General features: G+C 42.2%; 2 protein-coding genes across 2 annotated transcripts in view; one reads left to right on the top strand and one right to left on the bottom strand.

Annotated features, from left to right (window-relative positions):
* The first annotated feature begins 12,833 nt into the window (after positions 1–12,833).
* The window catches only part of LOC308084628 (serine/threonine-protein kinase PINK1, mitochondrial-like), a 41,105-nt gene continuing 39,594 nt past the window's right edge, over positions 12,834–14,344 (top strand). The window contains exon 1 of the mRNA XM_080427388.1: positions 12,834–12,849. The gene's annotated coding sequence lies outside the window, so the exon portion shown is untranslated. The remainder of the gene's footprint in view (positions 12,850–14,344) is intronic.
* otog (otogelin) overlaps positions 13,376–14,344 on the bottom strand; it is a gene marked incomplete at both ends in the record, with an annotated part of 85,677 nt that continues 84,708 nt past the window's right edge. Inside the window, 2 exons of the mRNA XM_080431973.1 lie at positions 13,376–13,576; positions 14,222–14,301. Coding sequence (XP_080288099.1) covers positions 13,376–13,576; positions 14,222–14,301 — 281 coding nt within the window. The remainder of the gene's footprint in view (positions 13,577–14,221; positions 14,302–14,344) is intronic.

The following is a 14,344-nucleotide window of genomic DNA, read 5'->3' as shown; positions in this document are numbered from 1 at the left end:
TGAATGCTGATGGTTTTTATGTGATGTTGAAGGATGCTCTCGTGCAGGTCAGGCAGCTATCCAGTGTCCAACCCATGACGGTATAGGAGTACTGGCTGTGTGCTGTAACCAAAATGTCACAGGGTTGATTCCAGTAACAGTCATGTTACTGCTGTGAGAGCGGTGACTCTGCCTGGTAACTGTCTACAGTGTAGCAGGTAGGCAGTAAGCAGTCAGTGTATGTGACTGTGTAGGCCCCACACAGTCACACCCAGAGTGTTCTAAAGATATAAAAATGGACAATGAATTGTTTGCACTTTTGGAGTTTGTGTAGCTGCTTATACGTCGCTCTTCAAATAGCATAATATGCCAATCATGTCAAATATAGCCTTTAGCAAAACTTTAGCACTGTGATGATAAATGAGAAAGTTTGTATATATGTACTGCATAAAGTTTATTCTGCCTTATGTAAATAGGCATTTCTTATGATTTACTGAGCACGCACACTGCAAAATCCTGATTGATAATTTAACTCTGAGAGTGTACAAATTGAGTCCATTTTTACACTAGGATTAGCTCACAACCAAGCTGAAACTGTTATGACTTCACTCTAATGCCGACTGTCAATGACAGAGAAATAGCTTCAGATTTACTACTGTTGTATGGTGTACGCGTCCATAACAGGAGAACTGCAGATCTTCATAAGATCATCATCTGTGGTCACTCGTAGTCGAGTATGACTGTCCTCCTTCTTGGTCCTTGTGGGTCTTCAGGCGGGCATAGAGGCCAATTCTGGACCCGATTATTCTGGTGCAGTGTGGACAGGGGAATGTGGTGGTGGGTTTGGGTTGGACCTGTTTGGTGGTTGCTCTCTCCTTTCGGAGTCTGCGCTTGTCTTGTGCAGCATGGCGGAGGGTCATCGTTATACAGGGCAGCACCCTCACGGACAAGGATTTCTCCAGGTCGTCCTGTCTTTTGCCATGTCTTCCCAATCTTTTAGGTCGATGTGGCACTTCTTTAGGTTTGTTTTAATGTTATCCTTCTCTTCTTTTGGCCTCCAGGGCCCCGTTTCCCTTTAACAAGCTGCGAATAAAGGACTTGTTTTGGGAGGTGAGATTCAGGCAAACGGATTACAGGACCATCTTATCTTCATAAGATAAGATGGCCCTGTAATCCGCGTTGATCCATGTAATCCGCATGCTTGACAAGAATCAAGAAAACATAAGATAAGGTAACGTAAGGATTGATTCAATTGATTGACGTTTTTATTGCCAAAAATGCATAGCATAATACATGATCATATATTTGTAATTACAGTATCTGTCAAAAGGATAAAAGGTGTGTTGGGGGTGGGGTGGGGGGGGGGGGGCAGAAAAGACATACAGAAAAATTAAGACATTTACAAATCCACAAAAATCCAATAACATAACAAAACATAACAAGGATTCAAATGAATGTGCATTTGGTGAAAAGGTGACTGTTATTTTGAAGTTGCTCTTAATCCCCCTGTTACATTCTCTTCAATGTTGAGACAAAATTATCCATTTGACTTGACCTTTCCTGAAACACCTTCCCTTCTTTCCCAAGCCTCCTTCTTCCTGACATAGTGGCATTTTCATCAAACCTGTCAACTTCATTTGGCCTCTCCTTTTGTCTCAGTCTGTTCAAACTAGGGCGTGTGGATGGCATCCCGTGGCTAATTACGGAAAAACATCCTCAGATCAAACTTTCACCGACAGCTAGCAACAACAGGCCCACCACAGTAAAAGCCTTATGGGTTGTTTTTTACACTCTCAGAGTTACATTAACACTCTGTGATCATGAGTGTTAATTCAACTCTGTGAGTTAATCCAACAGAGAGAGTGTAAAGATTGACAGGTAAGGTCCATTTGGGGGGTGAGTGTGAGATAAAGAAAGATCCATAACAAAGCCATCACCTACAGTTACTGTCACCTACTGGTTCTGGGAATCTGCTCACTAACACAAGCAGATCGAGCCACCGGGAAAGAAACCCCACTGAACTTCACCAAATGATAAGAAAACACAAACATGTTTTGTTATAATTTGTGTTAAAACTACCTGACACATTGGAAAGAATCAACCTGAAACCAGAGGAAATTTGAATTCTATTTGGCCCTGAACAGAGAATACACCATGGCAGAATACCTGAGCAGTGAGCACTGTGTCTGATTCAAAACTAAGGAAACCCTATGTACAGACTCATTCAGTGAGCACAATTGCTCCGGACGAGCAGGTTAAGTGCCTTGCATGGTTTCCTTTGCCATCGGTGTGTGGATGTGTATTTGAATGGGTGAATGTAATGCACATTGTAAAGTGCTTTGGATAAAGAAAGGCACTATATAAATGCGCCATTTCCCATTTCACTATATACTGTAAATGCACCATTTCACAGCCTTGCCATTGAGAGTCCGCCACAGGCTCCCGAGTCCCAAAAGAAGACAGCCAGACTATGCACTCACTTCACACAAAATGAGGTGGAAACTGAGCTACACTTTCTTACTACCTGCCAACTGTACCAAGACGTCAGAGACACATACTTCCCACAGATTACGAATATTTAAAAAACATGACATTATCTACACCAAGCTGATGTAATACCACTATTCTAGTAGGCTTACACTTCAATTGTACAGAGATCTCTTAATTTTGACTGTTTGTACTTCACACTTGCTTCGGCAATGTAATTGTGAACTGTGAGGGAGGGGGAGGGGTGGGGAGAGAGAGAGAGAATAAACCTGACATTTGTCCCCTATTCAGGAAGTGTCCTAATGGTTTTATTACAGACAGGAGCAAATAGGGAAAGCAGGTTCTATGTTTTAGCCATTAGAATTGACTTAACCTAAGACCCCCCCACCCCCACCCCCTTCTAGGGGGGGCTGGGAGAGCGCTTGATGTGTGGGAGTGTGGACAGAAGCCAGGCATTAATCTATTCTCAAGGCTTCCTCTTGTTAGGTAAAGGGGAGGAGGGAATAAAACAGAAAAAATAACAAGGCACTAATGAGTGGCCCTGTTGTGTCCCAAATCACCTCAGAATGGTGACTGACAGTGTGTGCTGGGGGGCAGAAGGTGAGGTGGAGATGGTGTGGGGACGTCAATGTATACCCTCTCTGACATAAGGTTCCTCTCTCTGTAGGTTTTGAATCAGATGAATCGTCCACATTTGGTGGCAGTGCTGGCATTGTGTTAATCAGCCTCAGAAGAAAAAATTGCATTATGAACAAGCAAGGATTTGTCAATGCAGTACAGTGACAGCTCAACATAAGATCATTAAAACAGTTAACACAGGACTACTGTCAAAATACACACTGTATGATGTTGTGTATTTATCACAGCTGAGTGAGCTGTGAGCTTTGGTGAACCACTGGACCATTTGATGTCTGCCTCATAGGTTTGCTGGACTCATTGGGGATCAAAGGGATTTGATGATGATGATGATGATGATGGTTTTGGTGGTGGTGGTGGTGACTTGCGCCGTGCGTGCAAGTGTATCTGTCCTTCATGTACCTTGAGATATTTTGATAGTAGTCCTGTGTTTTAACTGTTTTAATGATCTTATGTTGAGCTGTCACTGCACTGCATTGACAAGTCCTTGCTTGTTCATAATGCATTTTTTTTCTGAGGCTGATTCTAACACAATGTCATTTCTTGACCAAATGTGGATGATTCATCTGATTAAAAACTTGCAAAGAGAGAAACCTTATGTCAGACAAGAGAGGGCATTCATTTAAGTCCCCACACCGGAGGGGCATACTTTTCCAACAGGCATTGGCCTAGTGCTATAATAAGTAATGTGTTGAAATTCTTAATTGGGAATAACCCCTTGAGATGAACCATCTAGTTTTCAAGGGCGTCCGCAATTACAGAATACACAATTCAAACAACATCAACCAAGAGGGGAAACAAAACAAAACATACAACAATAACACAACAACAATACACAGAGCACATCATTTATTTGTTTCATTGCGTCATAGATCTGTTATACTGATAATTAGTGAAAACATGAACAGGTGATCTCAAGGTGAGAGGACAGCGCAGCTTTAAACAATTGAAGAGATGTTATTGACCAAATAGGAACAGGTACATTGTTCCAGTCAGAAGGAACTTAAACCTAAAAATGATTTTTTGAAAACGATTTTAGATACTGTTGGAGAAAACCTGTGTGCAATGTCTCAGTTGATGTTTAGAGGTGAAATACAGTACAATATTACTGTAGGTGATGGCTTTATATGGATCTTTCTTTATCTCACACTCACCCCCCAAATGGACCTTACCTGTCAATCTTTACACTCTATCTGTTGGATTAACTCACAGAGTTGAATTAACACTCATGATTACAGAGTGTTAATGTGAGAGTAAAAAACGACCCGTAAGGCTTTTACTGTGGTGGGCCTGTTGTTGCTAGCTGTTGGTGCAAGTTTGATCTGAGGATGTTTTTTCGTAATTAGCCACGGGAAGCCATCCACATAATTACAATATTAAAAAATATATATTAATACAAAATTGTGATTGATAATAATTATAACAACCACAGCAACACAGCAAACACAAACACAAACAAGAAAGCACAACAGAGAGTGTGTACACAGATGATATTTAAACACATGGTGGGTGCCCCCCGTGGACAGGTTATAAAAAGCACCATACCATAGGCCTACTGTAGTAATCCATCTGTCTCAGCCTGGAAATCTCAGCGATGAGTGTGAATGATAAGCATGCAATGACACCACCACAGCTCCATCTAAATTTAGCATGGCGAGAGCAAATATCCGGTAATGTGTTATTAAAGTTTAGAAGCACTAGATTCATGTTTCACTTAGCTGAGTGACTGAACCCATTGCACAAAGCTCTCACAAAACACGATACAACTCATTCTACTCCTTTTTCAGGCTGAATTAAAGGGGATTTTCCACCTAAATAAACAGATACAGCATATTGTTGCCTCTCTCGGTCTGTGCCCAAACTCAAATCCAGCCCATCACAACCGACTACCTCTATTAGTCACGGCCATTACAGCCTATCCAGGGGTCAACACCCGAACGACAGGCAATAGGAAGTTGTAATTCACAGTTGGTGACCGCACTAGTCAGCACAATGCACCCCTTCTCTGCATGGGACACACAGACAGACCCTCTACACCTGTTGACTGACATGGGGCAAGTGTGTGTGTGTGTGTGTGTGTGTGTGTGTGTGTGTGTGTGTGTGTGTGTGTGTGTGTGTGTGTGTGTGTGTGTGTGTGTGTGTGTGTGTGTGTGTGTGTGTGTGTGTGTGTGTGTGTGTGTGTGTGTGTGTGTGTGTGTGTGTGTGTGTGTGTGTGTGTGTGTGTGTGTGTGTGTTTGGAATCTACTATTCTGAAGCATTCTTTATTCATTTTGAAGTTGTTATTTGTGTTTCTGAATAGGGTATATTTGGCGTCATCTACCACACCTTTAACAGTTGTTTATTGCCCTTGCAGGGCAATTGTTGTTGGCAATGCATTTGTCAATGCATTGCATTATTATTATGTTTGTATACGTTTTTTGTTTTCTTCATAGACCAGAGAGGAATACATACAGTATGTTTTAGCCCCTGTCCATCTGTCCGTGTGTCTGTGAGCAGCTAATCTTAAGGGCACTGCTCAACTGATCTGCGTGAACCCTTTCACACACACTCACAGTAGGCCAAGGTTTGTATTTCAACTTGGATAGAATTCGTTGCAATTTAACTCGAAGCCAATCACATTTAAGGCCATGTGGCTGTTGCATGGTCGAATGTCATTGCTGTCATTTTGGAGATTTGTATCCAGTATTCTTTTTAAATTGCTACACAATTTGTCAATGATTATTTAAAAAACAAAAGTTTTCTCAGCATTACGTTGCGCTCAATGTCACACAAACTGTCAAATAAATATATCTAGAGATAATGCTAATAACATCTATTTTCATTTGATATTTTAAGATACAGTAACATTTGAAATGAGAACAGGTGAAAAGGGTTTTTGCATCTGTCATCTTGCCAACCCCATTTTGTCACTGACCTATGTACACAGTATTGTACCCTACTGGCTCACCTGCCAGTGAGAAGCCCCCACCGGGAGCACATACTGTAGCACCTCCGTCCTATCCCCCCCCCCCCGTTCAACACCCCCCACTGACAGACACCGCCCCAGCCTGTAGGAGTCCCTGGCGCAGCGACAGAAGATCACCCTCCACGCCTGGCAAAACAAGGTGCATGATGAGCATAGCAGCTGGTAGGCAGGTCCATGAGTCCAAGGCCAGCCTGGTGATGACAGGCAGTGGTCATGCCTTGTTTCAACTGGTGGTAGCCGGGGGGAAGCTGTTCATAAGCCTGGTGCTCTGGCCCAGGGTTGATTTCGTCGACTAAAACTATGACGAAAAATGTTCGTCGACTACCTTTTTTCACTGGTAATAAGAACTAAATAAAAACTAAGCTATGATGACTAAAACTAAGACTAAATATATTGACAATTTAGTCAACAAATAAAAACTAGACTAAAATGTTAGGGAGGAACTAGTAGAGAAGAGATCCAGTAGAACTAAAAGACTATGCTTTATGCTCAGGTGTTGTGCTCTGAAAATAGCCGATCTACAAGCTCACAACGCGTCGCGCTGCGACGCGTTGTGAGCTTGTAGATCGGCTATTTTCAGCATGCAACCAAGCGTAAAATCAGCCATTACGACGGCATCAAGGCACCGCCAAAATACATTTTAGTCGACTAAATCATCTGTAGATTTAGTCGACTATAATCTTATGATATTTAGTCGACTAAAACTAGACTAATAGGAAAACATTTAAGGTGACTAAAATATGACTAAAACTAAATGGAATTTGATTCAAAAGACTATGACTAAAACTCAATCAAAATGTTGTGTCAAAATCAACACTAGTCTGGCCCTTGGTGCTACGGTAGGCCGCCTTGCCCCGGCCGCGGTAGTAGGGGTTTGAACAGTTCGTAGCTGGGGTGGTGCCTGTCCTTGATGATGCTCTGAGCTTTGACTAGGCACCGCTTCTTGTACAGTTAGCGAGGGGAGCTCACCTACAATTATGCGTTCTGCTGACCGCACCACCCGCTGTAGTTTTTTTTTGTTCTTCTTTTCGGGCAATGCAGTTTCCATACCAGGCTGTAACACAGCCTGGTATGGATGCTTTCAATGGAGCTGTTGTAGTATATCTGAGGATGCTGGGACTAACTTTTTCCTCACGTGTGTGTGGTGTGTGTGTGTGTGTGTGTGTGTGTGTGTGTGTGTGTGTGTGTGTGTGTGTGTGTGTGTGTGTGTGTGTGTGCGTGTGCGTGTGCGTGTGCGTGTGCGTGTGCGTGTATGTGTGCGTATGTGTGCGTGTGCGTGTGTGTGTGTGTGTGTGTGTGTGTGTGTGTGTGTGTGTGTGTGTGTGTGTTTTTGTGTGTGAGTATTTTCAAGTGGAACACACTTGAAAATACACTGATTGAAAGGAAAAGGTGTGAGTGTAATACTTGAAAGTTTTTGTTGCCCGAGTCAAAGAACAATTAAATTCTTGTGAGTTGATGGGTGTCATGGCAAGAGATGAGGGTAAATGTCTCAGTCAGGGTTGGTGTGCTGGTGGTGGGGATGAGTGGAGGCCTGGCTGCAGCTGCTGTGACAGGATTAAGAAGGTAAGCCTTGGTGTTTCACTTCAAAATGATTCCTACCACCCCAACCCCCACAGCCAAACCAATGCAGAACACGGAAAGTATTTACAGACATAAAGGTTCTCGACTCTCTACCCAAACTCAAAACTAACCTAAAAGAATTCCTGTTCTCAAAATACAAGTGAACATAGTTTAACTCCTTGATTGTAGAATCCTCTGCCCCCCGCCCCCACCCATCCTTTCTCTGTAAATGTAGGCATTATGATTCTAATGAGCTTTATTCCAATATGTTATGCACTGTATTTGTATTGTATTCTATGTGTATTACTGAGGAATTGAGAACAATGGAAAAAGTCCCTGGGGCTTTTTGTGTTATCCTTTTAGCATAACCTTTGACTACCTGTACTGTTAATAATCGTGTTAATAAAGTATTCAATCAATCAATCAATCAATCAATCAATCAATCAATCAATCAATCAATCAAAGTGAGTGAGTCAGTTGTGTATAGCTACACTATCTCAAACCACTGTCTTCAACCCTATCATACACACATCTTAGCTCTTGTCCTAATCTAATACTTGTACTTCCCGATAACCTGAAACCTTTTACGATAACAGAAACATTGAGCACTATTGGATTGACACTGTAGCATTTAATATTTGGTGCCTGTAATGTGAAACAAAATGTAAATGTGAGCCCTTTTTCTAACTTTTGACATCTAAATTGCCACTTACATACAGTATGTCAACATCAACTAAGCCAGGTTTCGGTCATGAATTTTGGACTATGCTACGAATGGCACTTGAAAGTAACTTGAGCTTTCTTGAGAGGGCGGAACTCATCTCTGTCACTTTCATCAAGTCAAGCAAAGTTGTCATAACACGTACTGCACTATATTTCCACTGTCACGCTTACATAAAAAATTACTTCCTCACGGAACACACTGAGCCCCGGGGATCAAGTTTCAGTGGCGCTTTGAGGTTGGCACCACTACACTGGCATCTAATGATGACATGAGTGAGCAGGGCACCCCTTGAGCCCATTATGACAATGACATCAGTCCTGCCAGAGCCCCTGCGTCACTCTGTGCCCTGTGCGCCTCAGGTCGCTATGTGGCCTTCTCAGTCACACAGTATGGTCTTAGACAGATGAGGTGTCAGAGGACATGCCTGAAACCATTCCAGGGAGGAGTTACGCAACATCTCTGTGTGTACGTCTGTCCAGCATATCTCGAGAACCGCTCAATCAATCGCTTTCACATTTTGCGTATTGTTGACACTCCAAGTAAAGTCAGTGTAAAGAATACAAATAGAAATACAATTTCTGAGAAATGTATTTGAGATACAAATACATATTTTGAAAATGCATGAAAATACATTTTATAAAAACTGATGCAATGATTAGTTAATTCATAGATTGATTGCCAAATAGTAAATTCATTTCTAAGAATAACAATTATATATACCAGCATATTGACGAGGATACTGAGGAGGATACTGACGGATATTGACACAAGCATACTGACACATAGCATCACAAATAATCAAATATTAGTCTTGTTCGTTCATTTATGGGTTATGCAGCAATGTACTGTAGTTATCAAAAAAGTGAACTATCTTTAATGCATGAGGAGATTTCCAAGAGGCTTCATTCACTCGTTGAGGATAGGTGATATGAAGTCTGTCTCAAGTTTGAAGGTGGGTAGGCCAATCAGAAGCGGAGTAGAAGTGACATCTCACATTGTGTTTTTTTTTTTCACCTTTACCTAAGTATAAACCTGTGTAAATGTTTAAAATGTGTCAATTTGAGAATAAAATGACAGGTCCGGTGGGTCACAGGAGCGGGACTGTACAGCAGTGAAGAAGGAGAGGACACTGGAGCAGCTCAGACATTTGTTTTTATTTTTGAAGGTGCTAGTAACAAGGATGACTGACGTTTCGATGTGAACTCTACAGAGTGATGACTCTGTAGAGTTGTATTTCAGATCTAATACAATATCTGAAAGAGTCTTGATACAAATTCAATTTTTTTCCGTCCCAGACAAATACATAGTGACCATCTCTGGTGATGGACAGGTACTTTACCACTGCACCACCTGAGCACCCTGATGGTTTGGGTTTGCCAGCCGATGCCTGTGCACACAGACATACGGTACTGACATGCCCAGAGAAATGCAGATACAGGTTCTGGACAACCGCTGGTCCTACCCAATTCCCACTCAGCACAACACATTCTCGGGTCACCAGCGACACACATGCCAAATTCAAAGTCAGTCAGTTGGATGGTGCCCGAATTGGTTACGTGTAAGTTGACACAGTTTAATGGAAACCCTGGTAAAAAAAACAAATACATATTCATCTGTTTTATGAGGAAATATTTATTGAAAACACAAATGTACATTTGTATGGTACAAATTCAGTTCGACCCTGCTATCCTCATGTGCTGTTCAAAAGACAAAATCAATACAACAATAATGGATTTAGAAACAGTAAGTCAAACCAAAATTGACCCAAAATAATGATACATGCATCAATCTAAAACACACAAAACAAGTTACCAAGTTCACCAAGTCCTTCACGTGAGTAACTTGTGCTTAATCACAATTTCTTTTTGTCTGAAATTAGATCATGAAAAGTTAAATGGATGAACTTGTGACTTGTATTGTCAGTGTAGCCAGGTTTAGTGCTCTGGGGTTCAATTCAAGGCCAAACATTAGGGCTAAATGCTCTCTGACAACACCGTTGTGCACAAAATTAAAAGGGGTTATGCTAGATTGTCAAAATAAATAAATAAAGTGCTCCACGTAGAGTTTATTCAGAATCATTTAACAATACCTTCACTACCATTGATTATATAAGGTATATATTTATTAATATCACTGGATATACATATTGAATTATTAATATTTATTCCTAAAAGTCAAGTATCTATAGAATGTAATAAAGAGAAAATATTTCAACAAAGACTTGAGGGAATTTACTTATTTACAAACAAGGCACAACATGAGGAATTGTGGGTAAATATTTGTTTCTAAAAAATACACAACTTAAATATGAACTGAGGGGAGGTGATGGCTGAAGAGAATCACACTACCTTGGTTTTCTAGTTCTCTGTTTCATTTTGTCATTTTGAAAAACTTCTTTTCCCCCTTTCTTCATTGCACACACAGAAAACTGAGCTCCAGCTGTGGTCACTTGGGGGAGCCCGGGGAGGTAGTTTTACTGCCAGATAAATATTTTGCCTCTTGCCAATCTGAACAAGCAGGGTAGTGTACTATTTTTTTATCCCACGATTTTGTAACCCTTTTTCTAAGTGATCCTTATCTAAGTGATCCTGGGCGCTACACTCCCCCCGCCAGCCTAGGGAGCCCAGAGCCGAGCTCATGCCTCCTTCAATGCATGAGAGACAACTGACCTTCTTGTCACCTGACAGGGGGGAGGTTCCCCGGTAGGACGTAGCTGCTTATGTGGTAGTGTAGTCTTAACAGAGCCTTTTAATTGCTATAGGGCCATCAGGGGAGGGGGGGGGGGGCTTCCTATACAGCAAACAGTAGGTACGTCCTGATCATCACACTTTTGTCTTTTCTCATAACTAACTCAGCCTAGACAAACCTCCTGTGGTTGAACTTCCTGCAGTCCTCAGACACTTCCTCTTCCCTCTCCCCAGATGTGTGGCAAATGAATAACTGTGTTACAGTTACAATTATTGTACAGGAGGACAACATTATTTCAAGGTATGATCCAAGATTACCTTTCGGTTTGCTCTGTGTGTGTGTGTGTGTGTGTGTGTGTGTGTGTGTGTGTGTGTGTGCGCGTGCGTGCGTGCGTGCGTGCGTGCGTGCGTGCGTGCGTGCGTGCGTGCGTGCGTGCGTGCGTGCGTGCGTGTGTGTGTGTGTGCCTGTTCATGAGAGATTAATGTAGAACTCTGAGATTGTTTATGTGTGTATATCAAGTCTGTGTGTGCCTGTGTCTGTCTTGTTTGTTTTGCACAGTATGCCTTGTGCGTGTGTACACAGTAAAATCCTCAGTGTTAATTTATCCACAGGTCCATTTTGTTACATTTGTACACTCTCCAGAGTGAAATGAACACGGAGGATTTTACTGTGTATGCCCATCTGTACAGGTATATCTACATCTGTGCATCTCTTTATCTGTGCTGTGTCTGCATGTGGAACCATGGACCGGAACAGACACTGACAGAGCATGCATCTGTCAGTGGGTCTATATCTCTGTTTGTATCTGTGTGTATTTGCAGGGTTCGATTTGTTAAAAAAACAGAGGGGGGGATATTTCCTTAATCACTTAAAACTCTATATACTTTGTCGTACAACAAATAGAGAAAATAGACCAACTTAAAATGCATAACTCATAACACCTGGAACCCCTGGACTAGCTCACAACACGTCGCATCGTGATCCGTTGTTTGTTTGTGGATCTGCTATTTTCGCTATTTTAAAAACGTTGCATTTAAAAAAAAGAAATTGCCCAAAAAGGGACACCAGGGTTAATGTGGTTCAAATTAATATTTTTTAAATAAATTGTGATATTATCAAATATAGATACTAAGCATATCGACAGTCTACATTTCCCAAAAGGAAATGCTTTTTTTTTAAAAAAAGTATCCCACAATTTTGTAACCCTTTTTTTTCACCCGGTGCCAATTTTCTAAGTGATCCTGGGCGCTACACTCACCCCACCAGCCTAGGGAGCCCAGGGCCGAGGTCATGCCTCCTTCAATGCATGAGAACCAACTGACCTTCTTGTCACCTGACAGGGGGGATTTTCCCCGGTAGGACGTAGCGCGTGGAAGGGACACGTTATTCCAACCAGTTCCCTTCCCCTCCATCAGGCGCCCCAGCTGTCATGGGGGAGGCTGTATAGCAACCAGGATTACTACATGTTTTTGTGAGGGTATTGCATGTATTTAAAGGAGAGATCCGGACATTTTAAGTGTTATCTTTGATGTGTCGTTAGTCACTCACCGACGTAGAAAGTGGCGTTGAGTTTTTCCAGCGATTCCCCTGTCGTAATTTTTTCGACCCCCTCCGTTGGCATAATGGGAGCGCGTGCATGAGTGAAATTCGTCTATTATAACCGATGCAAAGTTATTTTTTTCTCTACTACTGCTCATTGTAGAGTCTCATGATACTCAAACATGCACTGAAAGTCCATGAGAAGCTAACGCTAATGCCGAACGAGCTAACGCTGGTTGCTTGTTTCTCTCCCAGAACCTGGCAACTCGGTGTTGCCAGGTAGAGAAACAAGCAACCGGCGTTAGCTCGTTAGCTCGTTCCTTTAATTCAGTCTGACCAAAAGCAGGGAAAACATATCCCCACCCAGTGGCGCGGGAAGGGGGGGGCTATGGGGGCTGCAGCCCCCCTGGTGATGGGAGCAGCCCCCCTGGTGATGGGAAGAAAAAAAAAAAAGAAAAAAAAAAAGTTTTATTTTATTTTATTTTTTATAATATATATATATTTTATGGATCATAGCAGTCTGTTACGGTCATGGATGAACTTCAACCTGGTGTTTACACTGTCTTTCTGCCTTTTTGTGTGGGGAAAAACACAGAAAACCCCCAAAAAATCGGGGAGGACTCCCCCCCGACGCACAGCCCCCCTAGGTATTAAGGACTTCCCGCGCGCCTGTCCCCACCTGCGATAAAAAAATAACGACCAAAGTGGGTATATCAAAAGCAGCGGCATGGATTCCCCCCCATTCCCCCCAGCAAATCGAACCCTGTTTATTTGTGTGAGTGTGTCTATGTGTGTGTCTAGGACCACTGACAGGAGCAGTCTGTGGGTTCCTGGATGGAGTAGTTGACCCAGGTGGAGTTCCCGCTGCAGTAGAGCTGCACGGAGCGGCGCTGGAGGCCCATCTCCCTGCAGCACTTGCAGAAGCGGGCGTACGTGTTGATGTTGTAGTTGTAGATGCTGGCCGATGGACACTTGCCGTCACACGACACTATGTTCACCTGCAACGAAACAGAGGACAAAGAGCTTGTTGAATCACGACCACACATCACTTTGAAGTAGTGGTGGAAAAAGTCGCATCGCGTTGTGAGCTTGTAGATCGGCTATTTTCAAATAACCTATGTATAAAATAGGGCTAAAGTGGTTAATGTGTGTTTCATAATATCATAATTTATATCTGAAAAGTAACTAGTAACTAAAGTTTTCAAATCATTGTAGTGGAGTAAAAGTACAATATTTGCCTCTGAGATGTAGTGGAGTAGAAGTAAAAGTATTGGAAATTGGAAATACTCGAGTAAAGTAAAAAAAATACCTCAAAATTGTACTTAAGTACAGTACTTGAGTAAATGTACTTAGTTACTTTACACCACTGAAGTAGAGTAGTGAAGATTTTGTATCTCAATGCAATTTCAACATGGTGAATTTGAGATGACCTGCTTATGAGGATAAGACTGATAATAACAAGTAAGATATGATAAGAGGATATAAGAGAAGATCAGCATCATCATGACAGTAGAGTTTGTGGCATATTGACATTTTCATCGCTCCACAGCTGCCGCACGAACGCACGCACGCACACACACACACACACACACACGCACACGCGCACACACGCACACTCGCACACACGCACAACATCGACATACCGGCCTGTTACTGCGGCAGTCATTCTTTCGGATTGTCATCCTCACTGTCACCTTCTGACACGACTTGCCATCTTCTTTACCTGTTTACACGAAATAACAAAACCCAAATTGAGACGGCAGGAG

This window comes from Gymnoscopelus braueri, assembly GCF_963280865.1.
Source record: "Gymnoscopelus braueri genome assembly, chromosome: 1".
NCBI classification, from domain to species: Eukaryota; Metazoa; Chordata; class Actinopteri; order Myctophiformes; family Myctophidae; genus Gymnoscopelus; species Gymnoscopelus braueri.
Note: the sequence above shows the minus strand (reverse complement) of the source record. Positions and strands in the feature narration are given on the sequence as shown.